Source organism: Lichtheimia ornata, assembly GCF_029851405.1.
Source record: "Lichtheimia ornata isolate CBS 291.66 chromosome Unknown scaffold00004, whole genome shotgun sequence".
In the NCBI taxonomy this organism is placed as follows: domain Eukaryota; kingdom Fungi; phylum Mucoromycota; class Mucoromycetes; order Mucorales; family Lichtheimiaceae; genus Lichtheimia; species Lichtheimia ornata.
The window spans coordinates 803,439-817,233 of record NW_026695324.1 but is presented as its reverse complement, the minus strand read 5'-3'; the positions used below and the strand labels follow the sequence as shown (position 1 = coordinate 817,233).

Below are 13,795 nucleotides of genomic sequence, written 5' to 3'. Positions count from 1 at the left end.
GTGTAGTTTTTTTTTCTTCTCAACCCATCCACGTACAAGAGACTTACATGCAAATAAATCAACCGCCTTTCCATTACGCACAACATGTTTATCAGAAAGTGTCGTCATACGATCATGATTCAGGAAGAATGTGGACTAACTGCTCATCTTGCTTTTGCGAGTGTGGAAGGATTGGAGGATCAAGGAGCCTATGCCCTGCTATGTGAATACAAGAGCATACGAATGTGTGATATGGTTCAAGTAATGCCGTTATCCTATGGTCCAAGAGGCAAGAGGCAAGATGCATGCTATTCCTCGATCGTGAACGAACATACTACGACCTTCAAACACCAAACGTGGGTTTCATTGGGCTGTCAATCATGATAACCAAAGGTAATTCAATCGCTTTTAGCTCTTCACGACGACGACGTGAAGACATCCACTATGTATATAGGTTCATTAGCGATCGATTTGCCCGGTACATTATTCATGCATTCGCTGTGCTTCCTATTATGCCATCTTCAAATCGAGCTACAACCAAGGTAGGGATTATGCAGCGTTGTATCATTGCTTTCGTTGCCAACGGGTCGCCCATCAAGTTTAAACGTTGTATGGAAGGTGGTTCGATGATTAGCAATATTGCTCCACAATCATTTTCATTAGAGCGTAGATAGTGGCTCCTTTAGTAATAAAGCAAGGATTGAATACGAGCATAACCGGATGGAGACTCTTTGAGGGTTGCGCATTATAAGGATAATAGGCATTGTGACAGGCTTTGCTATATCACTGTATTAGGATGGCATGACATCAATGTATACGCGCTTTGCAATACGACTGAGATGAAAGATACTTTTAGCGTGTCGCTGATAGATGTCAAGACAACGTCATGGATGTATGCATCAGCAATAATAACATGATAATACCCAAATTTTAGAGTAAAATGGTTACAATGGATCAGTAGATCAACTACCATCTTTATTGGAGAGAATAATTGAATAGCTACAGAGACCACAAGGATATGAAAGATGATTTTATCTGAAGCGAGTCGTCACGAACACTAGTGAGGCTATTGTAGACTACCATTGGCAAATGGAGTGGTGTCTTTCAGGCACCGGCTTCGGAACGATTTGTGACCAATCGCAGCTGCCGAGTAAAAGTGCTTTGAGTAGGCGAGCCAAGGCATCCTCCTTTTACCAAAACCATCCAACATGGGTACGTACATGCAAAAGTCATCGATCCATTGCATACATGGATCCATCCATCTAGTGTTATAATCCATCAATCGCTAATCGCCTCTTGTCTCTCTATTTTAGCTGTCGGCAAGAACAAGTAAGACGATTTCCCCAAACCAGCACACTCACATCACACACGCTCAATTCACCCAACCCCCACCCCATCGACACACCACGAGACGATACTGAATGTTTTTTATTTTTCTGTTTCTAGGCGTCTTAGCAAGGGAAAGAAAGGTTTGAAGAAGAAGGTGTAAGTGTTGACGACTCGATCGACATTGCTATGCGCGTGAAACTTATAGAGTCCATGTCCATTTTAGCGTTGACCCCTTCACCCGCAAGGACTGGTACGATATCAAGGCTCCCTCTATGTTTGAGGTTCGCCAAGTCGGTAAGACTTTGGTCAACCGTACCCAGGGTCTCCGTAAGTAACGTTGTGAATGATGATCATATTGGAAGGGGGGAAATAAGGCTAATATCAGGTTGCTAGGTAACGCCAACGACTCGCTGAACGGCCGTGTTGTCGAGGTTTCCCTTGGTGACTTGAACAAGGATGAGGCCCGTGCCTTCCGCAAGATCCAGCTCAAGGTTGATGAAATCCAAGGCAAGAACTGCCTTACCAACTTTTATGGTATGGATATGACCTCTGATAAGCTCCGTTCCATGGTCAAGAAGTGGCAGGTAAAATATCACATAATGAAGGGAAGAAAAAAATATGGGTTTTATTGATGCATTATTGTAGACTTTGATTGAAGCCTTCGTTGATGTCAAGACCACCGATGGCTACCTTGTTCGTCTTTTCTGCATTTCCTTCACTGCTCGTCGTCGCAACCAGCTTAAGAAGACCACCTATGCTCAAAGCTCTCAAATCCGTCAAATCCGCAAGAAGATGTTTGACATCATGACTGAGGAGACTGTCGGCTGCGACTTGAAGGAACTTGTTGCCAAGCTTACCGCCTCTGCTTCCAACTCTGCTCAAGATGCTATGGCTGTTCGCATTGAGAAGGCTTGCCAAGGTATCTACCCCTTGCAAAACACCTACATTCGCAAGGTCAAGATCCTCAAGGCACCCAAGTTCGATGTCTCTGCTTTGCTTGCTCTTCACGGTGGTGCTGCCGCTGCTGGTGATGTCGGTACCAAGGTCTCCAAGGACTTTGTTGAGCCCCCTGTCTTGGACTCTGTTTAAACCAGATCATCATCATCACACAAAAAAAGATCATTAAAGACTTTTGCCTCAACCTTTGCTCGCTTGTGGAATTTATTTTTTTGTGCTTTTCTTTCTCTCTCTTTTAACATTTCATCATGATGCCCTATTCCGGTCGAGACATCGCTCTCTTTGTTATTGCCTTTTTCTTTCCACCTATCGCCGTGTTGATAAAACGTGGTTGTGGTATCGACTTCCTTATCAATATCTGTTTATGGGCTCTTGGCGCTGGTAAGTGATTCCACTTGGACCCATTTTACAACGCCCATCCTTTCTCACATGCAACCCCCATTGCAAGTTCCCGGCATCATTCACGCCTTCTACATTGTCCACAAGTACAACGAGAACTTTGAAGACATTGAACGTGGCGGTCTAGAGTATCAGCCTGTACCATCCGAGGAGCCAAACCGTGTTGGATATGGTTCCACCAATGCAGCAGGTATGTCCTCTATCCCACGGTGCTTGGCACCTTGCTCATTGTCTACTATCCTCCTTTCACTAACAATATGCACTTTCTTTGTCTCCTTTTAGAGTAATGCTTATGATGGGAAATCCTATACATCACATATTGAAGATGCTACTCTTTTTATTTACCCGATTCCTTGACCACATATATTTTCCGGAGCCTTCAGTAAACATCCCCAATTCCAAACCATTAAAGCGAGTGATTGGTTTTAGAGGACTTTTGGATTGGCGAATAAGGATCGGAATTAGTGGTGTGTGTGGGTGCATGAATTGGGTCATTGTTAGCCGTAGTTGCTGTTGCCATGTTTATGGTCTCCCCCAACAACATTCAAACATAACCATTACTTGATCCAATATGATGTATTACTACCAATGTTAAATAAGCTATGTCTACTCCAATATCTCGAGATTTAATAAAAGGACCGTTTATTGTTGTCAAGTGGTGGATATCAATATAAGCATATTACAGCCTGGCTTTTCCTTGTTGGACTGATGCTAGATCCTCTTTGCCAAATGGAACATACGTATTGCCACATAGCCAGAAAAGTGGTTGATCATTAGGAACTTTGTCGATGCCTTGTTCACGCAACTCGTGCTTTTGCTGTTTGAAGGTGCCAGTGGCAGACATTTCGGGCAAGATGCGAATGAAAACAGGAATTGCGTATTTTGCGAGCCGCTTCGCCAAGTACTTGTAAAAGTCATCCATATCGAGCTCCTTGACTTCTGGTTTCAACACAATGGCAGCCATCCCTATTTGCTAACAATGAGCGCCAATTCCATAGGCATGTCGATGCTATCCTCAATACATACCTGCTCTTCCTTCATGATTTGGCACCAAAGTACCATAAACGTTGGCTTCAGCAATACCTGAATATTGGCCTACAACATGGGCTACTTCGGTGGTTGCTACATTCTCACTGTGCCTATGTGTAGTGAAAAGAAGGGTTAGCCAAGAATTGTCCAGCACGATAAAAATGGATGCTTACCAGCGGAACGTATCACCCAAACGATCATTGAAATAAATGAAACCAGTGGGCTCATAGCGTATAAGATCACCTGATCGAAAGTACCTTGATACCATAGGCAAGGAGTAAGTTTTCCTAATGAATGGAACAAAACCCATCGGTGGATATCACTTACTCATCTCCTTTGGTAAACACGTTGCGAGCGATCTTCTTTTCGGTTGCCTTCTTGTTATTGTAGTACCCCACAAAAGGCATGGTTGGTCGATGGTTGATGCGACGTAACAATTCACCAGGCTCACCAGGCTTGCACTAGAAGATAGCATACCTATCAATAATGCATATTTTACCTCCCCAGCTGAAAAGAAAAGAAAAACATACTTCAATACAAAATCCATTCCGATCACGTTCTGGTTCCTCTGTGACAGGGTCAACTTTGACAATTGACCAATCTCGATTCAAAATATTGAGCAGTGTTCCTTGCTGTCCAATGGCGCCTGCACCCAATTCTCCCCGTGATCGATTGAAAAATCCACCCGTTCCTTCTGATGCGCCATAAAACTCGACAATTTCCTGGATACCAAACCTATGACAACGTTGAATACCATATACATACCATTGATCCAAAACACCTACCTTTCTCGAATAGGTTTCCAGACATCAGGTCGCATACCATTACCAAAGATCAGTCGAAGGTTGTGCTTCCGCTCAAGAGGATGTGTAGGTTGATTGACAAGATAACGGCAGAGCTCGCCAACGTACTATGTTGAAAAGACACGTGTAAATTAGCTTCATTTCAAGTTTGATCTTGCATTTACCAATCACTTACATGAAACACGGTGACATTGTATTTACAAATATCATCCCAGAACCTTGAAGCAGAGAACTTGCGAGCCAGCACAACTTTACCACCAACAAGAAGTGTGCCGATAAGCGTTGTGAGTACTAAACGATGCAATCATGAGTAACAGAGGAGATTTGAATTTTGCAATGTACGTACATCCAGTACTGTGATAAAGAGGCAAGCACAAGTAAGTGGTGTCGTTGGCTGAAAGGCTTTGTTGGGAAGACGTTACCCAGGCGACAGCTAACAATAAACTTCAAGTTAATGCATCATCATGTGAGCACAATTCAAATCACCATCTTACCTTCTGCTCGATAATGAGGAGTGACAGCAGCCTAAGGTAGCATATATCAGCATCAAATCCTTTTTACATGTTGTCGCATTCTAAAGATCCATACCTTGGGCAATCCAGTTGTACCACTTGAACGGATAACATGAATTAGAGTAAAGCAATTGTGACACAAGAATGTCTCACAAACCTTGTATAAATCAGTATAGCAGGATCATCGGCTTCCACATTATGCAAGCAAGTGTCATCAGGTTGTTCTTTGCTGAAGTTGGCAAGCACCTCTTCCGTCACCATAGGGAAATCGTTCGTGTAGCCCTCACCATATCCATACAAGGCCATACTAGACGAACGCGCTTGATCTGCCACAGTAGCCACTTGTTGCGCATACACCGGATCAAACAAAAAGAGCTTTGAGTCTGTCACTCGTAGACAATGGAGAAGTGGTTGGTCGCTTAGGTTGTGGTTGATCAAAGCTGGCACTGCACCGATTTTGCTGATCGCGAGGAATGCCACCACAAATGAAGGATGGTTCTGGTGCATCATACACACGACATCTGTTTTATCATTGTTAGTAGCTGTAACTTGCGAAACAATAAACTTTTTACCTTTGGGCTTGACATTTTGAGAAAGGAGCCAATGTGCCTAAGAGTGGAGTAGGGAGAGAAGGGGGGAAGTGGTGAAGAAATCCATGGCTGCATAAGTCTACTGCTCGATAAACCCCGCTCGCCACAAACAACATTCAAGTATTGGGCAAACTCTACTTACAAGTCGATTGGATGCTTCAGGAGGTCAAACAGTAAAAGGGGGTGGGGGTATGCATATGTCATTACTCATCCTATTTTACACACACACGCGCGCACGCGTGTTCTACATCACATTCCATCATACCTTGTTCAAGTTGTCGATACGTATAAGTCTTGTCTTCAAAGATCAGAAATACGCGATCAGGTGTCGCATTTGCTTTCTCTTGGAATCGATAATACATATGAGCACGTTGTCGCCGAATTGCCAATTTTAGCCTATACCATATACCCTTGTCATCACACGACTCTTTTGTATACCTTCTCCATCATCATGCTTGATTCTTACTTGATCAATGCTCCAATAGCGGTACGCAGCTGAAAGAAATCCTTGCTAAAGTGCGTCCGGGCATCCGCATACATGGTACCCAATATACCAGCTGAAATAGCAGCCACTACCTCTCCCATTGCTGAAGGAGCAGTGGTCGATGTGAGCTTTCCACATTCGATATCATCAGCTATTGGTTTAATATTTACCGCGTGTCATATTTGTTGTTTGGAGGTGGTGGGAGGGAAGAAGAAAGAAAAGACGTAAAGAGTGGGGAAAAGAAAGGAAAGGCTTTCCGAACGTTGACCCGGTATTGCTCATGCAAGACGGATCACTTGCCGATCACCTTTACATCCCGCTAATGATGTCTCATGACGTGTCCTAATCCTCCTCCTGATGCCACCGCTGCCATCATCCAAGCTTTTATCATCATCGTGCAAATGTTATCTATTCACAAGCCTCACTTTTATCCTTTGGAGGTATGCCAAATCACGTTCACTCGATTTTTTCTATTCTCACGACCCACAATCCTTTATTGCTTGAGGCCCTGATCGCACCCAAAAGCAACGCATTCCATAGGAAATGATATCGGGGATCACAAAAACATCAATGAACACAAGTAATAAAGCAATAAAGAACACCATGGATGATGACAAAGATCAATGAATGAGTGCTCTTGATCACAAAGGAAATCCCTGACATGTACCAAACAATGAGGCCCATGATGAAAAATGTGGACGTCGATGTGTATGCGTGCATGGGAACGTGGGGAGTGTTATCCACAGGGGTTTGTGGTAGGGTTGAGCTGATTAATCAAGTACCTGTCAACAGCTAATAGCTTAACCTACCTAAATGGAAGGGCATGCTTGTTCGTGCACAAACATGGCCACAGCAACGTTTGGGTCACGTTTGTGTAGTTTCCCGGTATTCAACTTCCATGCGCATTGACGTCTCGCGTTGGATCTCCGATGCATTGTATATATCAATAAGTGATGGTAGGATCGCTTCAACGGTGATGCCTAGGGAAAAAGAACATCCTTCCGCGGATACGGTTACCATGCAACGAAATTTTCCTCGCCTATATTTTCATTCATGACATGTAACGGGGCAGGAACAACAAGATGCCTATTACCAAAATGGTCTTACTAGTTTGAGTACAATGAATACTTGGGTAATGCGCAAGCCAAGATCCTTCCAATTTATGTACATGTTCTTGCTATTGTAAACGTGTTGGAGGGTATTAAGGCTTCGAATGATGCTATTGGTACTCGGCGTGTGGGAAACCTTGTTGAGCAAACAAATAGTGGACAATGATGACACTATAGAGGACATGCCATAGTATCCCCTCGTCGGCACTTTTTCTCGAGTGAACAATGTAAGACATGAATGATAACAAATAGCTACAGCAGGGCGTGAAAAAGAACCTGGTATAAAATGAATGCCAAGGTTCATCTAACGCATACAACTGAACTTTCTTATCATCCTTTATTCGATTACAACAACGATAATGAAAGTAACTAGCATCCTCCTTGCGGTATCCATGGCCCTGGCGGCTCAAGGTAATGCATTTTTAGCCGCTGATCCACTACCACGGCTGTACTAACTTTTTTTCATAGCACAAAAGAACCAAGCATCGCCATCTGATGTATGTAGTACGGATATCACTGGTAGCGGACAAGGCGATTTGGACGCTATCAAAGGCTGCAAGACCTATAAGGGTACCATCACCATGGAAAAACCACCTGTGGATCAGTTGATGTTGGAAGGTGTCGAGTCAATCCAAGGCAACTTGATTATTCGTGGTAGCGACACGCTTACGAGCTTCCGTGCCCCACAACTCAAGTCCGTCAAGGGTGAATTATCGATCTCGCAGCATACACGTTTGGAACGTCTTGACCTTGGTGCTCTTACAGAGGTCCAATCGCTTACATTGTCAGTGTTGCCTGTATTGGAGAAGATCGATTTCGCAGCTGGTCTGTCACAAGTCGATGATTTGCGTATTGAAGATACACGTGCATCCAACATTGGTGGTCTCAAGCTTGAGAGGCTTCATTCTTTTGCTCTCACCGAGAACACTCTTATGAAAAAGTTTGAGTTATCTGCCAAGGAGATCACTGGTAAATTGTTTGTCGTTGGCAACAGCAATGAAATGGAATTCGATGTAAGTTTTTTTATTTTATTTTCTCTTGCATCAATGATCCTCCATATACTAATCCCTTGTATCCTATGTACAGGCCTCTCAATTGGCATCCGTGCAAGATGCTACATTCCGCAACCTTGCCAAGATCAACCTATCCGGATTGGCACACGTGCAATCTGATATTTCATTCCATCAAAACGGGTTCAGTGATTTGCATATTGACAATGTCGAGGATATTGGTGGCACTCTTGCTATTGCCAACAATGATCATTTGACTGAGACCTCGTTCAAGAAGCTTTCTCTCATAACGGGTGCTTTATCCATCGGCAACAACACGCAATTACAATCCATCAGCGGCTTCCCTAGTCTCAATGCCATTCATGGTACAGTAGACTTGGCTGGTAACTTTGACAAGTACGAGTTCCCTCAACTTCAAGATGTGCGTGGTGGTATGCGTATCCAAACTACCAGCAGCTCATTCAATTGTCCAGAGCTTGAGCAAAAGTTCAAAAAGAGCAGCGTTGTCAAGGGCAGCATCTGGGGTTGCAAGTCGAACATGGATGCCAACAATATGGATCCCACTATTGGCCAAGGCGGTGCTGGTGGTGCTGGCGGCAGTGGTGGTTTGGGTTCCATGCCCAAGAAACAAAAGACCCACAACTCATCATCCTCCAACAAGTCAGGCGATGATCACTCATCAGGCGCATCCTCTATCTCGCTTCGAGGTTCCTTTGTTGCCCTTGCAGCTGGTTTGCTTGGCTCTCTTGCAATGTAGATGACATTTCACATTTTCCTCATATGACATAAAGAATAATTAGTAATATACTTCTTTACTTTGCAAATGAAAAGATACAAATAATGTGTGCTATATACAAAGAGAGGGTGGTGGTATTGTCTTTTGATACTACTAGGAGTGTACACTCATAAGCTCTTCGACTACCTTGCATAAATCTTCAACAGAGGACTCCAATCTTCGACCGCCGTTACGACCATCGACTACATTTTGCATCTCTTGTGGTGTCAAATCCAAGAAGCTTTCAATCAAATCACCATCGATAAAGTTGACAGCTTTGTCACGTATATCACGAACGTCAATATTTCGCCAGCTAAAAGAAAAAGCATATGAGCATCACTTTTCCATATCAAACCACAAATCCATAATACATACTCTGTATGGCTTAAATGACCAATGCTCGGTACCACCTTGACGAGGTTGCTTTGCATTTGTAGTAAGAGCTTGAAGCGTTCTCCTGATAAATCTGCTAGCACGCCGATGGATCCATTAGCTGTGCAAAAGATAAGAGAGGGTGCCACTGGCCGAGTGTCTGGATCAGGTGGATTGGTAGCCAAAGAACCAAATCGAAAACTATGAATGCGTTCACCAAAGTGCCACTGCCCGACAATGTCAAGACGATCTTCTACTTGATCCATGTTGGTGGTGTTGGCGCTGCCATTCGCCCCAGGGATAGCTCTTTCTCCTCCTCCTCCTTCTTCCTCGACCTTGGTCGTTGTGTGCTTGTAGACAAATAAATGGCCACTTTCCTCAGCTGCAAGATAGAGATCATCGCCTAATGCTTCAACAGCCGTTATCTCTTTGGGTTGCTTGTCGTGAGCCACAGCTTCAATAGTTTGCTTTTGTGGGTTGTATCGCATTGCCACCACAGCACGTGCCATATCACCAATCACAATCATGTTGCCATGTGTTGCAATAGATTCACAAATAGATGGAATGGGACAAGAGCATACAAGTGCTAGATGACCACGTCCGCTTACTTCGAGCTCCCACCGGAACAATTGTATCTAGTACATCACAAGTCAGCATCACCATCAAATGGATATCCCTTTTTTCCCTATACCTTTTGTGAGACGCTTGCCAGAAGCTTTCCTTGAAACAATCGCAAATTGTCGGCAATACCATCCACCTTGAGTTGGCTCACAAATTCCAATTTACGATCGGCTGTAATGCGATACACCACCAGCCTTCCAATAGCATCTCGCTCGTATGGATCATTGGTATACCCTGTAGCGAGCACATAGTACTCATCTCCATCATTGTCGAAAACAGCATTGACCACTGACATGATCCTCTCGTGGTTCTTGACATAGATCCGATCGATTACTAAAAAGTTCAATGTGAGCTTCATGTTGACTTTAAAAAAACCAGCCAACGCATATCCTTACATTTGAATGTTTGATCATCGTGTACTTCAAAGGCACTGGTGGTGGCATTGGGTGACTCGTACTTCCTTGCAATCAGACGTGATGTGATAACGCCAAATGTCTTTGATGATTCTTGATACACGATCCTGCTTTGGGTATCTCGGGTGCCAATCTTGGTAATGTGCAGCTTTTGGATCTCCTCCATTTGGCCAATAACCAATCCATCTTTGGTCGTCAATGCAACGGCGTCGGGAAATGAAGAGCTGTTGAACGAGGTAACACAACGCACGTCCTGTGCATGACATACATATATGTTTAGTCACCCATGCTCTCATCATTTCTTACTCCAATGTTACCTTCAAGTTGACGTTAGAGTAGATAAGCTTTTGATTGCGACTGTGGATGACACTTGGCTTGTCGGATGCGGCAAAGACGTGTGTGGTGTCGTTGGATGAAAAGGTACCCAGGGCAATAGGCATTTTACCCAAAAACGAACGTTTCTTGTCCCATAATCGCCCTTCACGGGTGTCAAGCTTAAAGTTGTAGAATTGACCATCACCTATGCAAAGAATGAGTTGATGGATCAACGCATACCGTAATTTACAACATACCAAGAGCAACCAAAAGATAAGAGATGTCCTCAAATTTGGCCATTAGAATAGAACGAGGCATAGCTGTACCAGCCAGTATTTCCTCGGCCACCACTTGCATTGTTGGTAGGGATAAAAGACGAACCCCAACCTGCTGCCACACACCAATCGCCACGACCGATGTTTTTTGCGGGCTTGACGTATCCAGCGGGGTAATGTCGATACATGAAATCTCATCATTGAGCTGCGTGTCTCTATAAAGATGTCTTAGCATAATAAAGGGCTATTGCGTATATATCTCAACGAACCCTGTCTCCATGATACGATGATCTTGAACCTCCAGCACAAAAAGTCGACCATGGCCTGTTGATAAGACGCACTGCGTTGGATTCAAACTTGCCACCGTAATTTGTGCACCATCCTTTGGTATCCATTCATCCAGCAAATTTCCATGTACACCTGTCTCCATCAATCGCACGCTTTGATCCGTGACTTGAATGATAAAGTTGCCCACAACATTGCCTGCTGCTAGTGTACGTCGCGAAATGTCAAAGCTTGCATATGGGTGTATCTGGCTCATCTCATAGTCTCGCAGCTGCAATATACTCGTTTGGTTGATAAAGGAAAACACAATCATGTCATCGTGGCTGTTTATGTCAAAGGTTAGAAGTCTCATTTCAATCCAAGCGATATAGGTCACGTACCTGGAATCAAATGCTGGTCTTAGCGACCATATCCCTTTCACGCCCGTAATATCAATAGCAGCCAGCTCATTCAATCCAACGCCATTGCGAATAATCCTTAATGAACTATCTTGACCAGCTCCTGAACATGTCACCAATTGTGCTTGCCCCTATTCATAAGAGAAATGAGGAAAATGCCATCCCATGCCATCCCCATGCCATGCTTACCTGCTTATCCAAATCCACCACACAAAAATCAGGAATGGGCGCCAAGTTAGGGAACTCTTCCATGACTTCGAGGATATCGTCTGCAGAATTGGTTTGGCTGCTGTTGATATGCACCAGCTGAGAATCACCAACGTGTGAACCCACAAACACGACATCATTGTCAAGATACGCTAAGCATATTGGTGCCGAAGTCTACCAACCATTGAATGAGTTGACAGGTCCCTCATCTTTCCAATTCTCTATCTTACCTGGCCAAGCCGTATAAAGTTGATCTCATCCACACCATCGTCGATCACCTTGAGCGTGAGAAGATACAAATGGCCCATGGTCCGATCACCCAGCAAAAACCGTGTTCCTTCCCGATTAATCATAGTGTAGCTGTGTACATGAGAAGGAAGGTCCATGTTAATGGAAGAAGAAGATCCATACCTTGTATGACCACTTACCAATTGATGCTACAATTGCGTATACCAACAGCCTTTGGATTATGATCCTTCTTGAGATAGCGAATGGTTGTTTCACCGATCAGTAATACACCACCGATGGGGGATGGGACAGCGATCAAAAGATTGTCATTCTCATCGGCACGCAGTTGTGATATCAAGAGTTGATCTGGGAAGAATTCGCCTGATCGTGTGTGAAGTACAAAGGTTTGCAGGAAACGTTCCCGATCTGGATCGTCGTACAATACTGCAAGTGTTGGTTCCTTTGCATCATGCAAAAACACCATGCTCACCAACTTTTTTTCACCGAGTCTATTGTTATCCATCCAATAAGCATCTCACACACACTTGGATCCAATTCATTGTGTACTTACCCAAGATTGATTTGGTTGGATGGTTCAGGTCGTTGATAATGAGTTGATGATTTGCGTCGAGTCTCTCTCGTTTTCAATGAGCTTCTGCGAGTTGAATATCCCTCACGTGCTTGGATTTGTGTGAAAGCGTCGTGCGTTAAGACTGATATCATGCGTTCATGTAGACCAATAGCAAAATAACGACTTGTCGGATCAAGTAAGCCGAACATGCGATTCGACCAAAGATGTGGTGGCCCTGTTGGTCCAATCTCGCCGTTTGCTTCAGTGATGATTTGCTGCGTGCGTTCAGAGTAGGACAAGATGCAAAACATGCGTCGACTGGTGAGCACAAATAAGGATGCCTTGTCTCGTCCCTGCAAAACAAAGAAGAGGTGAGTACGCTTTACAGGAACACACACACACACACACGCACGCGTGCAAGCAACTTACACGAGGCTTGTATAGATCGAGAGCTCGAATCGTGCCATAGATACTGAATTCAAGCGTAGGCTTCAAGCCATCTGGTGTCAATGTATAGATCTCGATGCGTGTTCCTTTGCTGTCATGTGGATCAATAAAAGAGCTGTTCTTACTGAATCGCGCGTATATCGCTTACCCAAGGATAAGATTAACATCGGTGCTAGCAGTGAATGGACCCTTGACTGTAAAGTGCGTAGCCGTTGGTTTTTGTGCTGTGACAACGTACTTGTAACAGGTCATGCCGAGAGGGGGTTGGGTGGGGGCTGTTAGACTTGGACAAAGAGGCGATCCAAGTTGAACGTGTAGAAGACAAAGGGATACAACCACCTTCTTCCGCCCTGTGCTGGTGCTGGAATTCAAATGGGCCTTATTACACTTCCATAGCTCTGCTGCCTACTACAACAATGGACGATATCATCCATTGTGCTAATGGCCATTACTACTACTACTACAACAACAACGTGTCTCCTTCTTGCATATGGCTGTGCCACATAGGATCATACTCTATCTCTTCCTTTTTAGAAAAGTTTCATCCACATAGATGGGTTCCCATACAATGCATCAATAAAATGATGGATCATCCATATTCACACGGACCATTACAAGTTTCATGCGTGTGCTATGTGTATCTCGTGGTTGCATTTGTTGATAATAGGATTTCAATACCAATCATCA

At 44.0% G+C, this 13,795-nt stretch overlaps 5 protein-coding genes across 5 annotated transcripts; 3 read left to right on the top strand and 2 right to left on the bottom strand.

The window, feature by feature from the left end:
• Positions 1–1,187: 1,187 nt before the first annotated feature.
• O0I10_001714 (40S ribosomal protein S1) lies at positions 1,188–2,397 on the top strand (the record flags this gene model as incomplete). Its single annotated transcript, XM_058481806.1, has 6 exons — positions 1,188–1,191; positions 1,293–1,308; positions 1,426–1,464; positions 1,532–1,635; positions 1,702–1,892; positions 1,954–2,397. The coding sequence occupies 6 exons, from the start codon at positions 1,188–1,190 to the stop codon at positions 2,395–2,397; spliced, it is 798 nt and encodes a 265-aa protein (XP_058347663.1).
• Positions 2,398–2,513: 116 nt separating this feature from the next.
• O0I10_001713 (uncharacterized protein) lies at positions 2,514–2,951 on the top strand (the record flags this gene model as incomplete). Its single annotated transcript, XM_058481805.1, has 3 exons — positions 2,514–2,646; positions 2,714–2,854; positions 2,947–2,951. The coding sequence occupies 3 exons, from the start codon at positions 2,514–2,516 to the stop codon at positions 2,949–2,951; spliced, it is 279 nt and encodes a 92-aa protein (XP_058347662.1).
• Positions 2,952–3,343: 392 nt separating this feature from the next.
• O0I10_001712 (uncharacterized protein) lies at positions 3,344–6,183 on the bottom strand (the record flags this gene model as incomplete). Its single annotated transcript, XM_058481804.1, has 15 exons — positions 3,344–3,630; positions 3,691–3,803; positions 3,867–3,950; positions 4,021–4,154; positions 4,224–4,428; positions 4,479–4,603; positions 4,672–4,787; positions 4,843–4,929; positions 4,991–5,021; positions 5,085–5,106; positions 5,166–5,529; positions 5,581–5,617; positions 5,710–5,732; positions 5,864–5,994; positions 6,065–6,183. The coding sequence occupies 15 exons, from the start codon at positions 6,181–6,183 to the stop codon at positions 3,344–3,346; spliced, it is 1,878 nt and encodes a 625-aa protein (XP_058347661.1).
• Positions 6,184–7,550: 1,367 nt separating this feature from the next.
• O0I10_001711 (uncharacterized protein) lies at positions 7,551–8,958 on the top strand (the record flags this gene model as incomplete). Its single annotated transcript, XM_058481803.1, has 3 exons — positions 7,551–7,602; positions 7,660–8,204; positions 8,278–8,958. The coding sequence occupies 3 exons, from the start codon at positions 7,551–7,553 to the stop codon at positions 8,956–8,958; spliced, it is 1,278 nt and encodes a 425-aa protein (XP_058347660.1).
• A 132-nt stretch (positions 8,959–9,090) lies between these two features.
• O0I10_001710 (uncharacterized protein) lies at positions 9,091–13,360 on the bottom strand (the record flags this gene model as incomplete). Its single annotated transcript, XM_058481802.1, has 14 exons — positions 9,091–9,289; positions 9,352–9,983; positions 10,040–10,302; positions 10,365–10,635; positions 10,700–10,902; positions 10,955–11,187; positions 11,242–11,580; positions 11,638–11,786; positions 11,845–12,036; positions 12,093–12,222; positions 12,291–12,599; positions 12,662–13,014; positions 13,091–13,199; positions 13,257–13,360. The coding sequence occupies 14 exons, from the start codon at positions 13,358–13,360 to the stop codon at positions 9,091–9,093; spliced, it is 3,486 nt and encodes a 1,161-aa protein (XP_058347659.1).
• Between the last annotated feature and the right edge of the window lie 435 nt (positions 13,361–13,795).